The sequence below is a fragment of the Carassius auratus genome, chromosome 8, assembly GCF_003368295.1.
Source record: "Carassius auratus strain Wakin chromosome 8, ASM336829v1, whole genome shotgun sequence".
Lineage (NCBI taxonomy): Eukaryota > Metazoa > Chordata > Actinopteri > Cypriniformes > Cyprinidae > Carassius > Carassius auratus.
Genome location: NC_039250.1, coordinates 3,316,418 through 3,332,528, shown reverse-complemented (window position 1 = coordinate 3,332,528; position 16,111 = coordinate 3,316,418). Strand labels below are relative to the sequence as shown.

Sequence of the window (16,111 nt, the reverse complement as noted above, 5' to 3'; positions counted from 1 at the left end):
ATATATATATATATATATAATTTATTTATTTATTTATTTTTCGTTTAATTGAATTAATTTACATTTCTTGTAGGTCTCAATGTGGCTTTGCGCGGATCTGACAGCCCTTGTAAAGGCCGGCTGGAGGTGTATCATGGCGTTAAGAAGCAGTGGGGCTTGGTGTGTCATTACGGGTGGAGAAAGGAAAATGGAGAGGTTGTGTGTAAATCAATAGGGTGTGGGAATCATACACGCTCTGATGTAGACATGACCCTCTACAAAGATCCACCTCTGCCACAACAATACTGGATGGGTCAAGTGAAATGCACATCTGAAGAAGAGAGCCTTTGGAAATGCCCTTATGTTGGCATCAGTAACAATGAGGAGTGTGATGGTAGTTTTGTTGCTGTTGAATGCTCTGGTAGTATTCCTTTAACTATGTATGTATATAAATATATTTGTATTCCCATCATCTAAGTTAGTTCATTCGTAAATTCAGATGTGAATCTACACATTGTTGATGCCAAGCTTTTTACCACAGGAGAAGTTAAACTGAGTTTGAATCTGAATGGACAGCGTGATGTATGTGCTGGTGTGGTGGAGTTCTCTACAGCCAACGGCATCATTGGGGTCTGTAATGATAACTGGGGTAAGTGACCAAAAACAAGACGTTTATTTCAGTAGTATGAGAGAGATATACCTAAATGTATATTTATAAATATACCATTTATACCTAAACATGTCACGGTGTCTGGTCTGTGTTTCACACCTGTTAATTGCACTCAGCTGTCTTCACTTTCATCGTGATTATCCTGTCTAAATAACCATTCTGTTTTCTATATTTATTAATTTTAATGTGTAATTGCTAATAAATAATGCAGTTTGAAAAGGTTGTTCTTGTACAATGTTCCATAATCTATTGCAACCCATTTATGCGTAAATACATTTTCAACTCAGATTAACAAATCAAACCAAGTTAAATGTTCAAGCAAATGTTACTCTAGAACTAATGGCACTTTTCTAAGAGCTTTTAATATTATTATTATTATTATTATTAATAATTGTTATTGTTATTTGTTATTAATATTATTAATCAAATGATCATTTAGTGGACTGCAGTTCTGCTCAAGACCACAGAACTTTTTATCCCAAGCCTCCCAACACTTTTGACTGTGCAGCATGTCTATTTTTGTATTTTTTTTTTTAACTCAATAAACGTTTTCTTTGTGACACACACTGCACACATTTTTGCACAATACGATTTTTTAAGAATTCTCTCCTGCTCACCAAGCCTGCATTTATTTATTCCAAAAGTAAATTAACTAATATTATGAAATATATTTACTATTTAAAGTAACTGCTTACAATTTGAATTTATTTTAAAATGCAGTTAATTCCTGTGATACTTAACAAAGCTAAATTTTCAACTATTACCATTTAAACGTTTTGGAGTCACTATAATTTTAATTTTATAATTTATAATCATAGAAATGTATACTTTTATTTAGCAAGGGTGCTGTGAATTGAACAAATTATAAAGCATTTAGAATGTTTGAAAATATTTATATTTCAGATAAATGCTTCTTTTGAATTTTCTATTCATCAAAGAAAGCTGAAAAAATCCACTCAGCTGTTTTCAACATAATAATAATAATAATAATAATAATAATAATAATAATAATATATGTTTTTGAACAGCAAATCTGAATATTATAATGAGTTCTGCAGGATCATGTGACTGGATTAATGATGATAAAAATTCAGCTTTTAATTGATTTAACATTATTTGACTGTTTTTGCTGTATTTTGGATCAAGTAAATGCCGGGTTGGTGAGCAGAAGAGACTTCATTAAAAAACATTACAAATCCTACTGTTCAAAAACTTTTGACTGGTATTGTGTTTGTTTGTGTGTATATATATATATATATATATATATATATATATATATATGCATGTGCATGATGCAATATAACAATACAAATTTCATTTGTATTAATGTAACTATTTATTAGCAATTGCATATTAAAATTAATATATCAACATATAAATTGTTTATATTGTGTGTGTTCGTGTATACACAAACAACTGGAAAAATGGTGAGTTTGACTTTGATGTTTTATATAGTGATACAGTATTTTATTAGAAATAATGAGTTTAATTGGTTCTTCTCAGTTTAACAAATCAAACCAAATAGCATACAAGCAAATGATACTCTAGACCTCCGAGCCATTTTTGCAATCACTCTTAATCACTTTTTCAAGCATCTAAATGTTTTTTCTTTATGCAACTATAAAGTTAAGACAGACTATTATCCACAGAACACGGATTTTGATTTCATGTCCTTTAATAATGGTTTCTTCTACATTTTTTATGTCATTTTTACATTTGTAAATGATTTTTTGACAGTAGATTATTTGAGAAAAGCTTTAGTATTCAGAGTAATGCTGAAACTTTATGCATTAATTTTCTTTGTTGTTGTGTATATTTATTTAGCAAACAAGATATGTCAGGAGCTTGGTTGTGGAGATGTTCATGACATTCCCAAGCCTGGAATGTTCAAAGGACAACAGAGCAAACGAAATGTATTTCTTAAATGTGTTGGCAATGAGAAGTTCTCTTGGCAGTGTATGGAGAGGTCAGACTGCCGGGAGCGAGCCAGTGTGATCTGCAGCAGTGAGTGTATACTATTATTAAACAGCTCTATGGAGTATGTTGTTCTGTTTGGGGTAAATGAAATGGTGCTGAAACTGCTTCTGGGTGATACAATACTTCTCAGTATTTCCTTGTTTTATGTGGGAGGTAAAATGCACATTTACACAGAAATACTTGTATTACAGATCACAGGAGGTTCAGTCTACGAGATGGCAGCGATGCTTGCTCTGGGTTGGTGGAAGAGAAAACTGTGAAACAAAAATCATGGAATCCTGTTCAGTCAGCAAAAGTGAAGCCTGAAGTCATCTGTCCACAACTGAACTGTGGTTCCACTGGAAAATTTACAGAAGAAACTAACATACTGACGTGCTCAGGTGATGCTGAGTTTCAGCTTTAAATAGTATTATATTAATACATATAAGTAATTATTATCAATAGATTTCATGTATTAATAATAAATAGGTAATTATAAATAAATAAATGTTGCATTAATACAAGATAAGAGTTTTTTTTTAGTTTTTTGTACAATGGTTTAGTGTTAATAAATTGTGTTTTTCTATCTCAAGTTAAATGAATATGTTTTAATGTGTGTTGAAATTTAGTAATAGGATTATTATTATTATTATTACAGTAATAGGGTTGACATTGTGTGTTGACATCACAAGTTCAAAGTTAAACTAATGTGAATAGAATTCTTCTGATATATCTATATTTATTTTTATATATTTATGTATATGTATTGTAGTATAGAACATTAATAGACTATTAAACAAACCAAAAAAAAGGCCAAAAAAAGACTGTGAAAGAATTTTTGATGATTTTTTTTTTACATTTAGTTTAACATTTTTGTTCTTATCTTATAAAACTTTTAATTATAACTACAAATATTTTATTACAATGTATTCGATTATTATTATTTTTTTTTAAAGGCATTGTAACAATTCATTTTGCTGTGTTCACAGACCGCGTGAAACTCCACAATTTCACAACAGAGTGTTTTGGAGATGTTTCCATTGCTGTGAATGGTATTATCTATGGAGTGTGCTACAGTGAGCAGGATTCGTTTCAGTCCCGTAAAAAGATGGGGGCTATGGTCTGTCGAGAGCTTGGCTGTGGTGAGATAGTGCTCATGAAAAAGGGCTCCTTTACTTCTAATGGTTTTCTGAGTAATGTTGATTGTCAGGGTGATGAACGGTCACTGTGGCATTGTCTGGCAATTCATGAGAAAAAACAATGCTGGGGAACCAAAGTTATATGTTCAGGTAACTAAGACGGCTTTGCAGGTATTTATAATGAACTCAGAATCTAGGACAACCAGAATCAACCATAACTAATAAACTCTTTTTCGAATCAATCTTTTTTTTTTTTTATAAACGGCAGGCAGCTTGGATGTGCGTTTGAGTGACGGTCTGGGTCGCTGTTCTGGACGTGTAGAGGTGAAATGGGAAGGCTCATGGAGGCCCATTAGCTCTGAAAGGAACACTATGAATTCAGACGTGGTGTGTAAACATCTAAACTGTGGTGCATCCTCAAAAATAAACAGACAACTTTTCACTGAAGGAGAAAAGACACTGCAATGGCTGTGGGATGTCAGCTGTAGAAGCTCTTCAGCAAAGCTCCATGAGTGTTTCGAGAATACTGGCTTGAGGACACCTCGTCAAAACGAGAAAAACATAGAAATCATTTGCCAAAGTAAGACAATATACTAGGCTACACACCAGTCATACTGGTCAAAAGATTGGAATACATAGAATTTTATAATGTTTTTTAAAGAAATCTCCTATTAAGTTTACATTTATTTGATAAAGTAAAATGAGTAATATTGTGAAATATAATCAATTTTAAATAAGTGTTTTCTAAGTGTTTTCAAAGCTGAATTTTCATCATTACTCCAGTCTTCAGTGTCACGTGATCCTTCAGAGATCATTCTAATAAGATGATTTTCTGCTCAAGAAACATTTCTTCTTCTTCTTCTTCTTCTTCTTATTATTATTAATCTAAAAACATTTGTGGTGTTTTTCAGGAATAAATTACATTTTAAAATATATTCAAGTAAGAAAGCTATTTTAAATTGCAATAACAAAAATGTCATAATATTATTGTTGTACTGTATTTTATAATAAACACATCTTTGAGCATAATAAAATTATTTCTAAAACATCTTAATTATTCCAAATGTTTAACCTATAATGTAATATAATATCAATCATGTTTGGATGTTTAGTAATGTTTGATGCTTTTTTGTTTACATAATTTTTAACAGGCTTTCCATGAGTCCAGTAGTTTTTAGTTTTGCTTATTTAGTAAAAAGTCTAAGGTGTTACTCTGATTATATTGCCTGTGCAACATGCAGTAACCACAAATCCATTTTATTTGTTCTCAGAGGAAGAACTGAAGTTCTTTGAAGGCGATTCTCCATGCAAGGGAAAAGTGCGCATCAAGCAATTTTATGATAAGGCTGTCTGGCTGCCTGCAACACCAGAAAAAGCCAATGACGCATGCAAAGCAATGCAGTGTGGAACTCTGCTCTCTTTTGAACCGGAGAAAAACACCAAAGATGCCAAAGTCACATGTTCAGGTACAGTACATGTGGCACCGGAATTGCCTTATTGTTTTTAACATACTATATATATATATATATATATATATATATATATATATATATATATATATATATATATATATATATATATATATATATATATATATATATATATATATATAGAATACAATTAGAAGAGTTTCTGTAATGTTTTTGATTTTTGTTGTTACCATTGTGTGCTTAGGGCTGTGGGCACTCAGTGAGTTATTGCAATTAAAAAGTCAGAACTTTTCTAATTTGTTCATTATTTGCATTGTTTATAATGATGAATGCAATAGATTGTTTAAACATATGTATATAAAAAAAATCGTCCCATATAAACATTTAGTTAAACAAACCTAAACCACTTAAATTGTGTTTTAAAACTAAGTAGATTTATTTTAAATGAATTTAATTAAATTGTGTGTATAAACATTCTTCAATGGCATTGAGGGTTGTGATGTTTTTTTTTTTTTTTTTTTTTTTTTTTTTTTAGCAGTATATAACTGCAATTTCCTGAAAACTTATCTTCTGCAAAAATGCATGCAGTTTTATTTTTCTAGAGGGCAAAAAGTTATATACTGTAGCTATATCAGTTTTGTGTGTAAAATGCTTGTATTCTTACTGATGTCACATGTAGGGACAAAGACTCTTGCACTTGAAAACTCGCTTGGAGAAAAATGCTGGGGAATGGTGAAGGTCTGCGGAGATGACCAGTGTGGAGGGGTTTGCAGCAACAATTGGAGAACAGATGAAGACTCCAAAATGATCTGTGGGAACCTGGGCTGTGGAAATCCAATTCCGGCCCAGTTACCACTTCAGATAAATAATCTACCTGCCACTTACAGTAGTGTGTACTGCTCAGAAAATGTACAAAATATGATCATGTGCAATTTTATTCCCAACAAAAACCCCACCTGCAAATCCCTAGCCCACGTGATATGCACAGGTAATGTAAACAGTCGCTTCATTCAAGACCAAAACCTCACATTAACTCCTGCTTTATTTATCAGAACTTTGGGCTTGTCACAGTCAAAATCATTCAGGCTTAGAATGTGTTCTGTTCCATGTTTTACACATACTTTTAGTTTGGGTTTGTAATTAAAGGTCCCCTGAAGTTCACAGCATTTCAGCTGAAAATCATTGGTTACCCGTAAGCCAATCACATAACGTTTGGTTATGACATGTGTTATGCGCCGAATCAGCCGCCTCACACTTCCACTGTAAACACAGAAATGCTTTGAAAACAAAACCATCGAGCAAAATACCAGAGCGAACATGGCAGTTCCCAATCACAATTATCGCCTTGCCGGACTTTGGCTCTCCCAGTTTCTCACTAACGATCGGTAACAGTTGATAAATTAAACTTTTCCCAAAAACTGTTGAGAGTAGGGCCACAACTTCACGTTGTTCTGGTTCGGGCTTCAGTTTGCAAATGCCAGGACTATTCTCCACAGCAGAGCGAATAGCATCCCATGTCTCCGTGTCTGTTGTCATTTTCAATTTCCTTAACCTAAACTACAATCCTTAATTCGGTGCTTAGCGTCTACGTCACAGCTCTCAGCCCACCCTCTGTTCGTTGATAGGCCAGATGTTTTGGAGCCGGACAGTGCTTTAAGTTGCCCAAAAGAGGTGCCGGTACTCTATTATAGCCTATATATACATTTTTTTTTTTGGATGACTCCCTCCATCCCCTGAGGTAACAACAACTATATTGAAGGGGTTTTGTATACAGCAGTGAACAGACGGCCTTATAAAAATAATAAATCCTTTTATTAGTTTGTGGATTTTCTTGAGCTAGAAAGTGCTACTGAACATAAATAAAATGTGCAAAACGATTTTGAAAAAATACCCTTAGAAAGAGTTACTGCATTACTTTAGTTGTTGACACTGACAACGGCGCATGCGCTTTTCACTTTTAAAACTCAAGGGTGTATGGGTAATGTAGTCTCTGCTCTCAGTGGGACGAATTAGGAAACATGCATTGTGAAGGGCGCTTTGAAAAGCGGCAGCGCAGGCAAAGGATTAAAACCTTTATTAAAACAGATTTCCAAATGAGCGTACCGGTACGCTAAAAAAGCACGTTCTGGGCGCACGGAGCGGTGGCGGTGTACCGGTGCGTACTGGCCCACTTAAAGCACTGGAGCCGGAGAAAAACTGGGAGATAGTTCGGTAACTCAGACTGAGAACAGAAGCCAACTGAAATTGAGCGGAAGTACGAAGTCTGATGTAGTCAGGCTATATTTTAGTTAGTCTGACTTATTAAAGTCCATTGATCTTGTTTCAAATAAGTCAGACTAACCGAATAAGCCTGGCTTGTTTGGTAAACTTGTTTTCTGAAACAGCCCCCAGGTCTACTTGTAAACCTTAGATTAGTGCTATTATTTTCATATTTTAAAGGTTACATTGCTGATTTGACAAGTTCAGTACATTGTGAACATGTAGAGCAGAGTGGGGGAACCCAAGGACTGTGCAATTCTGTGAAACAAAAGTTTACTAGTGACAATGATATCAATTATAAACAATAGTGAAAATGATATCAATTATAAACAAAATATGAAAAATGTCGAGAATTTTCATGTTATTATAGATTTTAACAACAACAACAAAAAAAAATTGTACCAAGGAGGCGTTTTACCACATCTATGGGGCAAAACGACTCCCAAGACTGACAAAGCAATTTGCTTTAAACATTTACAGCAAAATCAGAGTACAGAGAGTTTTTGCTTAGAATTAAAATAGATTATAATCAATAATTATGCATTACAAAATAAAAAAATCTATTTGAAACATTTTGTTAGCTGATTCTAACTTGCTAGCTAACTAGCTACCTGAGGCTAACTTGAGGTCATTTTTAAATATAAAATGCTAATATTTAAATTCAACCAACTAGTTAGAATACATCTGATGGAAAAACAAAGGATTTGATGTTCAGAACTTTGCGAAATGCAAAATGTTTGGCATGAGCTTGCATTTTCGGTCTGGCGCATTCGCATGTGTATGAATGGAAGTCAATCGAACGAAATGTGCAGTGAGACCGCCCCTTAACATGTGTGAAAATTTTAATGTTTTTAAAAACTTTGCAATCGATATGTCACTATTCAAAAGTTTCTCTCAGATGCTGAAACTAAACTGTGAATGAAAATGTTTTTGACTGTACAGAGCGCATTATTATTTCATGTACTGTTGTTTAGTTTAAGACTTGTTGTCAAAAGATGCTCCTTACCCATACAGAATTATAAGTGTGATATATAGACCAACCCATGACTAAAACGGGCCTTAAAAGAATAGTTTCAACAAAAATAAAAATCTGCTGAAAATGTACTCGCCCTCAGGCCATCAAAGATGTAGATGAGTTTGTTTCTTCATGGAAACAAGTTTGTGGAAATCTACCATTATAATATTACTTGCTCACCAGTGGATCCTCTGCAGTGAATGGGTGGCGTCAGAATGACAATTCAAACAGCTGATAAAAACATCACAATAATCCACGACACCCACTCACTGCAGAGGATCCACTGTTGATGTAATGCAAAATTTCTCCAGATCTGTTCCCATGAAGAAACTACACTTTGATTGCAATATCCAGGTGAAAAAAAGAGTGTACTTGAATGCCATACTTGTATATTTGACAATACAAGCAAGTACATTTATACTACATTCTAAATTTTTGTGCTGAAACTATTTTATTAGTATTTAATTTAATATCCATGGTGTCCCAAAATAGCACAGTTGATGTTCTTAATCTTTATTTTATTCTTAGATTATCTTAAGAAGTACTAAATAATATTATTTTGTATTTTAAATACAAAATTAGTGTGTGGAAATTTTAAGTACATTATGGAAGTTTACTAAATACAGTGACTTTTTTTCGCCTGGGTATGTATAATGTATAACATTGGAATAAATGCTCAACTATCCATTTTGTTTCCATCCATTTTCTGGGTCAATATAAAGACAAATGTTAGTATGTAAAAATACATTTAGTTCATCCACATTTTGGATGGCCTGAGGGTCAATAGATTCTTAGCAAATTTTCTTCTGAAGTGAACTATTCCTCAAACACAGTTTAAAATTCCATTTAATTAACATTTATTTGATATATTCTTCACAGACAGCATCAAAGCTAGACTGGAGGATCCAAGAGACAAATGCGCTGGAAATGCATCACTGTTTTACGCTGGGAAATGGACACCCATCTGTAAAGACAGTCTTGATACAAATCTTAAAAATTTGATCTGCAAGGAACAATTTTGTGGGGAGAACATAAATGACCAACATGATTGGATTTCACAAGAAGAATCTAAATCTACAGGACTATCAAGAATTAAATGTCTTGATAATGCCAACTCTGTTTCTGAATGTGACCTCAAAGAGGTTTCAGAGAAAGAATGTATTGTTGGCTATCTGAATTGCACAGGTACCAGGGCCAGATTGCCCTCCCAATCAGAATTAGATACAGATTACATTCATTATTATTGCATACATTAAATCTGAAGCCAACTGTATTTTGAGAAGTTAAAGCTATAGCTTGAGACTGCAAAAACAAAAATATAAATAAAGCAGCAATTACGGGGTTCAAGCACATTAAAGTCTTTAAGGTAGTATGCTTTTAGGCTCTAGGCCAACCTAGATGAATGGCTGACAGTAAAAGACATACAAAATTAAGAATAGGCTCGCAGATACATACACAAGTTAAATGGTTAAACTATTATATTAATACTCAAAAAGCATGCTATCACACACACACACACACATATACACATGTAGACATATCTTGTTGCACATATATATGATAGGTGACACACAACTTATTGTGAGTCTTCTCTTTTTAAGAGTTTATGTAATTTTTCAGTTTTACTGTAATCGTAATCTGGCATAATTGTAAAAACTGATATGTCTGTATGAACAAAATGGTAAAATTTGAGTTAATGTGATTTTAAATGTTATAACAGTGGTTTTATAATGTGCACACATGAATCCATAAGAAAACATGAACATTACTGTTTTAGTGCTGCCATCTAGTGGTTTTAAGTAGCAATTTCTCACAACACTGTTTTTAACCTTTGTAGCTATTATACTGTTATTTTTTTTACTGAATCTATTTTAAATTTTGCATGCTTGTTTAGAATAAAATTATGCATAATTTTACACAATTTTAGAGAAGTTATGGGCTTTCTTTGAGGATCCATAGGCCTTTGGGTACACTATGTAAAGAACATAATATAAAATGTCCGGTTTATAGTTGTCTGTGGAAGTAAAATAATGACAAATGTCATTGAAACAAAAAAGCATGCTGAATAGCACTAACTGAAAAAAAAAATGCATTGCATTAACAGTACTTGCATTTTAATGCCTTGTATTTCCAGGGCTTGCATTTTTAGGTCCTGAAATTTAACATAGGCCTAGTTGTTCGCTTAAACTGTGAATATTTCAATTTAAAATATTTCACACACCTTTTCATATTCACGTTCCAGAATTCACTTCCAAAATCTGTTTCACTTTCAATCTGTTTAAAAATACGATGTATAATATTCGACAGGAAAATAATTGATTGAGAAGCGTTACTCGTCGTTGGGGAAACCTGGAGTGTGACGTGAGGGGACAGCACAGCGACACACAAGCCATGATACAAAGTTACGGAAACTAAACAACCGAAAGCAATATATGTCTTATATGTAATGTTAGTTCTGTACTTCAGTGTTGGGTAAAATCCCATTATAATCTCCTTTACGGTAGAGAATGCTGCTTACTAGGCTACGGGTAACAGCCTTTATACAGTCTATGGTAAAGGCAAAGATGTTGAAATAAACGTTCACACAATCAGCTTTTCCACAAGGCCCGATAATCAAAACTTCTGCTTAGCGCCTGCTCCATTTCTCCAGATCAGTTTTTGTAACTGTATCACTTAATCCACCTGTTGCTTTGGTCTTCATCAGAAGCCGCTTGCACCACCTGCTGGTGAGCGACTGGCAGGAGATGGAGGTCATGCCTCTGTGCTCTACTGCTATTCCTGCAGCTCCCGGATGTGAAAGGGCGAATTATCTGCCGAATTTTAACCACTGAATTTGTGGAAGCGAATTTGGAAAGTGAAATAAAATGGACTGAAATTTGCCTGTCGAATATTAAACATCGTATTTTTAAACCGATTGAATATTTTGGAAGTGAATTCTGGAACGTGAATATGAATTATTGATTTTTTAATTATGAAAAGGTGTGTGAAATATTTTTAATTGAAATATTCACAGCTTAAACGAACAACTATGTTAAATTTCAGGACCTAAAAATGCAAGCCTTGGAAATACAAGGCATTAAAATGCAAGTACTGTTAATGCAATGCATTATTTTTCAGTTAGTGCTATTCAGCATGCTTTTTTGTTTCAAAGACATATGTCATTATTTTACTTCCATAGTTGTCCAAATGCAAATGTTCAACATTTTTTGATAATTATTGACCTTGAGATTCTAGAGAGTTATACCAGGGGCGCCCACAAGTATAAATTCTGGTCACCCCTGTGGCCACCCCTAGGATGATTTGCATTGGGTACTATTAATTTAAATGCAGAATGTAAATTCACAATAGTTTATGAAGTGATTTTAAAAAAAATGCATTACCCGCTACAGCCAACAAAAAAGGATTGCAGATTAGCGCCACAAGAGTCATAGAAAGTAAAAGAAAAGTACACAGCGACCCCATTGGATTCAATCGAAACAAGTGAAGTCAATTAGAAGCACGCACTTCTTGGGGGTCGATTGTACTGCGCAGACTCAAAACTAAACTTGATGACGTAGATGTCACATGAGCAACCTGTCTGACAATTGTAAGGCTGCATCCAAAAACTGAAAAATGCTGCCTTCGGAGGTCGCATTCGAAGGTAGGAAGGCATCAAGGCATGCCCGAAATCAATGTTAGCTTCATTTCCTGTCTCCTGAGATGCCTTCATCTGGCTGGTTTTTGAAGGTAGCATAAATCTTCTAATCACTGTTCCAAGAGAAATCTGAATCACCCACCGAATCTTGCAGATGTTGTTGAACAATTTTGTCCCGTTTCTTTTATGGACTGTCTATTGGCTTCTCCCTTGACTTTATGCCTCCACGTCCCCCCGATAACCTTATATACAGTAAAAGATTATGGTGTGCGGTCCGGTCCAAAAATAACTGACTTGTAGTGGGAATTCACCGTACAGTTGCCAGTAGCCACTGAGTTTACCACTGATAGGCCGGCAGTGAATGGAAGGCCAAAAAGGGTCAAATACGCGTGAATTTTAACGCGTCAACAAAACGTTCAATACGTTTATTTAACGTGTTAAATACACGTGAAGTATGCGTAAAAAATCAGCTTGAACGGGTCAATGTCATTGGCTGCTGAGGACTTGGGTCAGACCACTTTTGTGAGCTTAGGGGGGTGTACCATTCATAGACATGCAAGCACCATTTAACATGCTATAGATCAGCTTATCCAGCCTTATTATTTTGTCTTTTCTATTTTTATTTTTTTTTGCATAGCTTATAGAAATCATATATTAAAGTTTCATTTTTATGAAAAACATATTTTTTTACAACTCATGCATTTTTGTAAATGAACACATTAGTGGACATTATAGTTTTAATAGTGGTCACTCTTAAAGGGTTAGAAGTAAAGCAACACATCTGTTTTATGGATGGTAACTGTCAAATTATTACTGAAATAGTTACTGCAAAAGTAATATTATTAAAATAACGAAATTACTAGTAACTACTTACTGCTCAACTCTGACTTTCAGTAAAATAAATATATATATTTGGACATTCTCCTGCAGAAATTGATAAAAATGTAAGAAAAAAATTTAGTGCTCAGGAGAAATTATTTATATCTCTCTTATTTCATATTCAATATCTCAGGACATAAATAAAGTAAGTTAAAGTGTATGTTTTTAAAATGTTTTGGTGATAGTATAAGACTTAAGTTAGCATCAAGCATTAACATTTGTGTGGGGGAATTAGTTACAATGGAGATAAACAATCAATTCAGGTTTAAGATACAGACCATTGAAATCAATCTCTGTCTTTAGAAAACAATCATCTTAGTAATCAACAGCTTTTATTGTGCTTACATTTACATATATCGCCAGCAGGTGGCACTTATTGAAACCTCTTTTTTTTTCTTCAGCAATTATGCACTTTTTGTTCAGCGATTATGCACTCATCAGACAATCAGTAATTAGGGTCACAGGTGATGTTATAAGACATAAGCATTTAAGACTTTCAGGATTAGAATGAGAGCTTGTACTAGGGTCAGGACAACAGAAGTATTCTACTGCTACCATTGTGAGCCCCCCCCCCCCCCAACCCCCCATCACATCAATATTACTAATCATATTTTTCAAACTGCTGAATTAAAATCAAGAAAAAATAGATATCATTTGAAAGCTTAGAGTCTGAGCATTACAGTGCAATTAGCATGTTGATCAACTCCAAAGTAGTGCCAAGTTGTTTGCTGATAAAAACAGCTCAGATACTCATGTGCCATATGTCATCTGAAAGGTCTCATGAAGTAGAATAAAACAACAGGGTTCTAGGCTAATTTTTTGCACTTGTTACATTAGTGCGCCTAACTTTTTTTCTTACAAGTCCACTTTTTTAAATCGCTGTCCATATAAATAATATTAACTTGTAGTCTAAATGATTAACTAACCATCTGGTCAACATAATGTTCTTTATTTGAAGCACAATTCTACAAGAAAGGTAACTTACTGAAAAAGTGTTGGTGCTTAAAGTGTTTCACTCAGGTGGAATTTAAACTTAAACTCAAGATATATTAAATAAAAAGAAAATCTAAATTAAGGGTTTTAAGGACATCTCATGGCTCAATGTCTTATGGACTATCCTCCACTGCAGTCACATGCCCCTCGGATGGCCAACTCCTGTAGTTTGGCCTTCTTGATCTTTGGCCTTGTCTTAACCAGCTGGCCACACTCTCTCTAGCATCAAAATCTTCCAGACTTGGCCCTCTACACTGATTCTTATCAGATCTTCCACTGTGTCTGAAAAAATGGGTGTCTGATTTGAACAGGTGAACAGTCCCATAAACAGCTTATACTTATTGGATCAGCTATTAAAATACAGTGGGTAGGACAGCCTAAATACAGTAGTTCAGTTTTGCATGTAATAGCAAAGTGATTATATTTTGTTTACTGTTTTATTTTTTATTAAGTTAATTTAGAAAAGCGTTTGGAGCATTTTTTTGTTTGTTAAATATAAGTTTTAGGTTTTTTTAAGAAACGACCAAGCTGCCAGCGGCAGACATTGAGCCTATATTTGATCAATTTAGCCTTCTCAAATTATCACGACTTGCCTAAAATAAAATCTATAGATATAAAACAGTTGAAGCATATGAAAACGTTTAAACGTTAGACCCAGATAAATGTAAACTATATCCAATAGATTGTGCGGAGATGCTTCAGGACAAGGAGACGCCAGCGTGATCACTTGCATTTTTTTCCGTGGATATGCCGTCATTTTTGAGTCGGCTTATACATTATTCATTATTCGTAACTGCACACACAATATCAACAAAACAGTTGCTCGTTCTGCCGTGTTGTCTTTAATAGGAGTACAAAAATGAACCAAAACTCAGTGAAAACATATATATATATATATATATATATATATATAAAGCTTTAAATAACTACTTAACGAAATAAAACTAAACAAAAACAAAAACTCTTTCATTATAATCATAACCCATAAAAATGTATACTTATCTCTAAAGGCACGTCTAATGAGGAGATGACGAGTCGGGATTGCAACTTCATCCTTGCGACACAGACTCAGACTGCGTGCATGAAATCCTGGAAGATCAAAGGGGCGTTGACTAGGCCATATGGCATCACCCGGTATTCATAGTGGCCAGTAGGGGACACAAATGTCGTCTTCCACTCATCTCCCTTGCGGATACAGATGAGATTATATGTACTGCATAACTCTAGTAGGATATGGTGGCTCCTTGAAGTTGTTCCAGGGCAGCTGGGACGATGGGAAGAGGACAACGGAATTTGACAGTAATCTGGTTCAATGCTCGATAATCTATACAGGGCCGCAAGCCTCCATCCTTATTTGCCACGAAGAAAAAGCTTGAAGTGGCAGTGAGGGCTTCCTCCACATATTCCTCCATGGCCTTCTGTTCAGGCAAGGAGAGGGGATAGATCTTTCCAAGGGCACTGGCTCACCCGAAATCAAATCAATCGCGCAATCCCAGGGGCAGTGAGGAGGTAGTTGTGAGGCTTTGTGAGGGCAGAAGACATTATGGAACTCTTTGTAGTAGGAGGGAATGTCGACGAAACATTTTTCCAAGAGGCTTTCGATGGAGGTGGTGTTAATGGGTAAGGTCTCTGGAGGGGGCTTCGATGGAACTGGATGGTTGGGGAAGCATGATGAGAAACACTGGACACCCAACCAGAGGACATGCCACCGATTCAATGGTCTTCCTGGTCCCCCGAGATGAAATTCCTGCCTGACCCAGAGTCGAGGAGAGCGGTAACTGGAAGAGTGATGTGGGTAGCAGTAAGTTGGGCACTAGTGGTGAGTGGATTCATCTTAATAAGAGATGCCTTTAGATAACTCACCACTGGGCGAGGAAGACAAAGGGGACAGGCTAGGATGTGATGCCCACTCACGCCACAGTATAGGCATAGACCCTGGGTCATCCTTCTTTGCCGCTCAATAGGTGCCAGAGGGTTGGTATCTGTTTGCATGGGTTCTGGGTCAGGCGGCCACAAACAGTAGCTCTCACATCACACACTTATTGCGCACGCACAGAATCATTCAGCGCAGACATGTACTGTCAACACTGTTCTGTCTGTTTCTAAAAATAGCTTAGAATCTGAAAAGTTCAAGTATGTATTTCTTAACTAAAACCC

The 16,111-nt window shown here is 35.0% G+C and overlaps 1 protein-coding gene across 1 annotated transcript; it reads left to right on the top strand.

The window, feature by feature from the left end:
* The first annotated feature begins 236 nt into the window (after positions 1–236).
* On the top strand, positions 237–15,098 carry LOC113107918 (scavenger receptor cysteine-rich type 1 protein M130-like). Its single transcript, XM_026270755.1, has 11 exons — positions 237–400; positions 521–628; positions 674–685; positions 2,474–2,653; positions 2,818–3,006; positions 3,595–3,894; positions 4,013–4,324; positions 5,016–5,210; positions 5,854–6,162; positions 9,328–9,633; positions 14,965–15,098. Exons 1-11 carry the CDS (start codon positions 247–249, stop codon positions 15,096–15,098), a joined length of 2,199 nt encoding a protein of 732 aa, XP_026126540.1. The 5' UTR covers positions 237–246.
* The last annotated feature ends 1,013 nt before the right edge of the window (positions 15,099–16,111 follow it).

Coding starts and splice junctions, on each gene's coding strand:
- LOC113107918 (XM_026270755.1), top strand. CDS start 247: ATGACCCTCTACAAAGATCCACCTCTGCCACAACAATACTGGATGGGT. Junction 401..520: donor TGTTGCTGTTGAATGCTCTG/GTAGTATTCCTT, acceptor TTTTTACCACAG/GAGAAGTTAAACTGAGTTTG. Junction 6,163..9,327: donor AGCCCACGTGATATGCACAG/GTAATGTAAACA, acceptor TATTCTTCACAG/ACAGCATCAAAGCTAGACTG.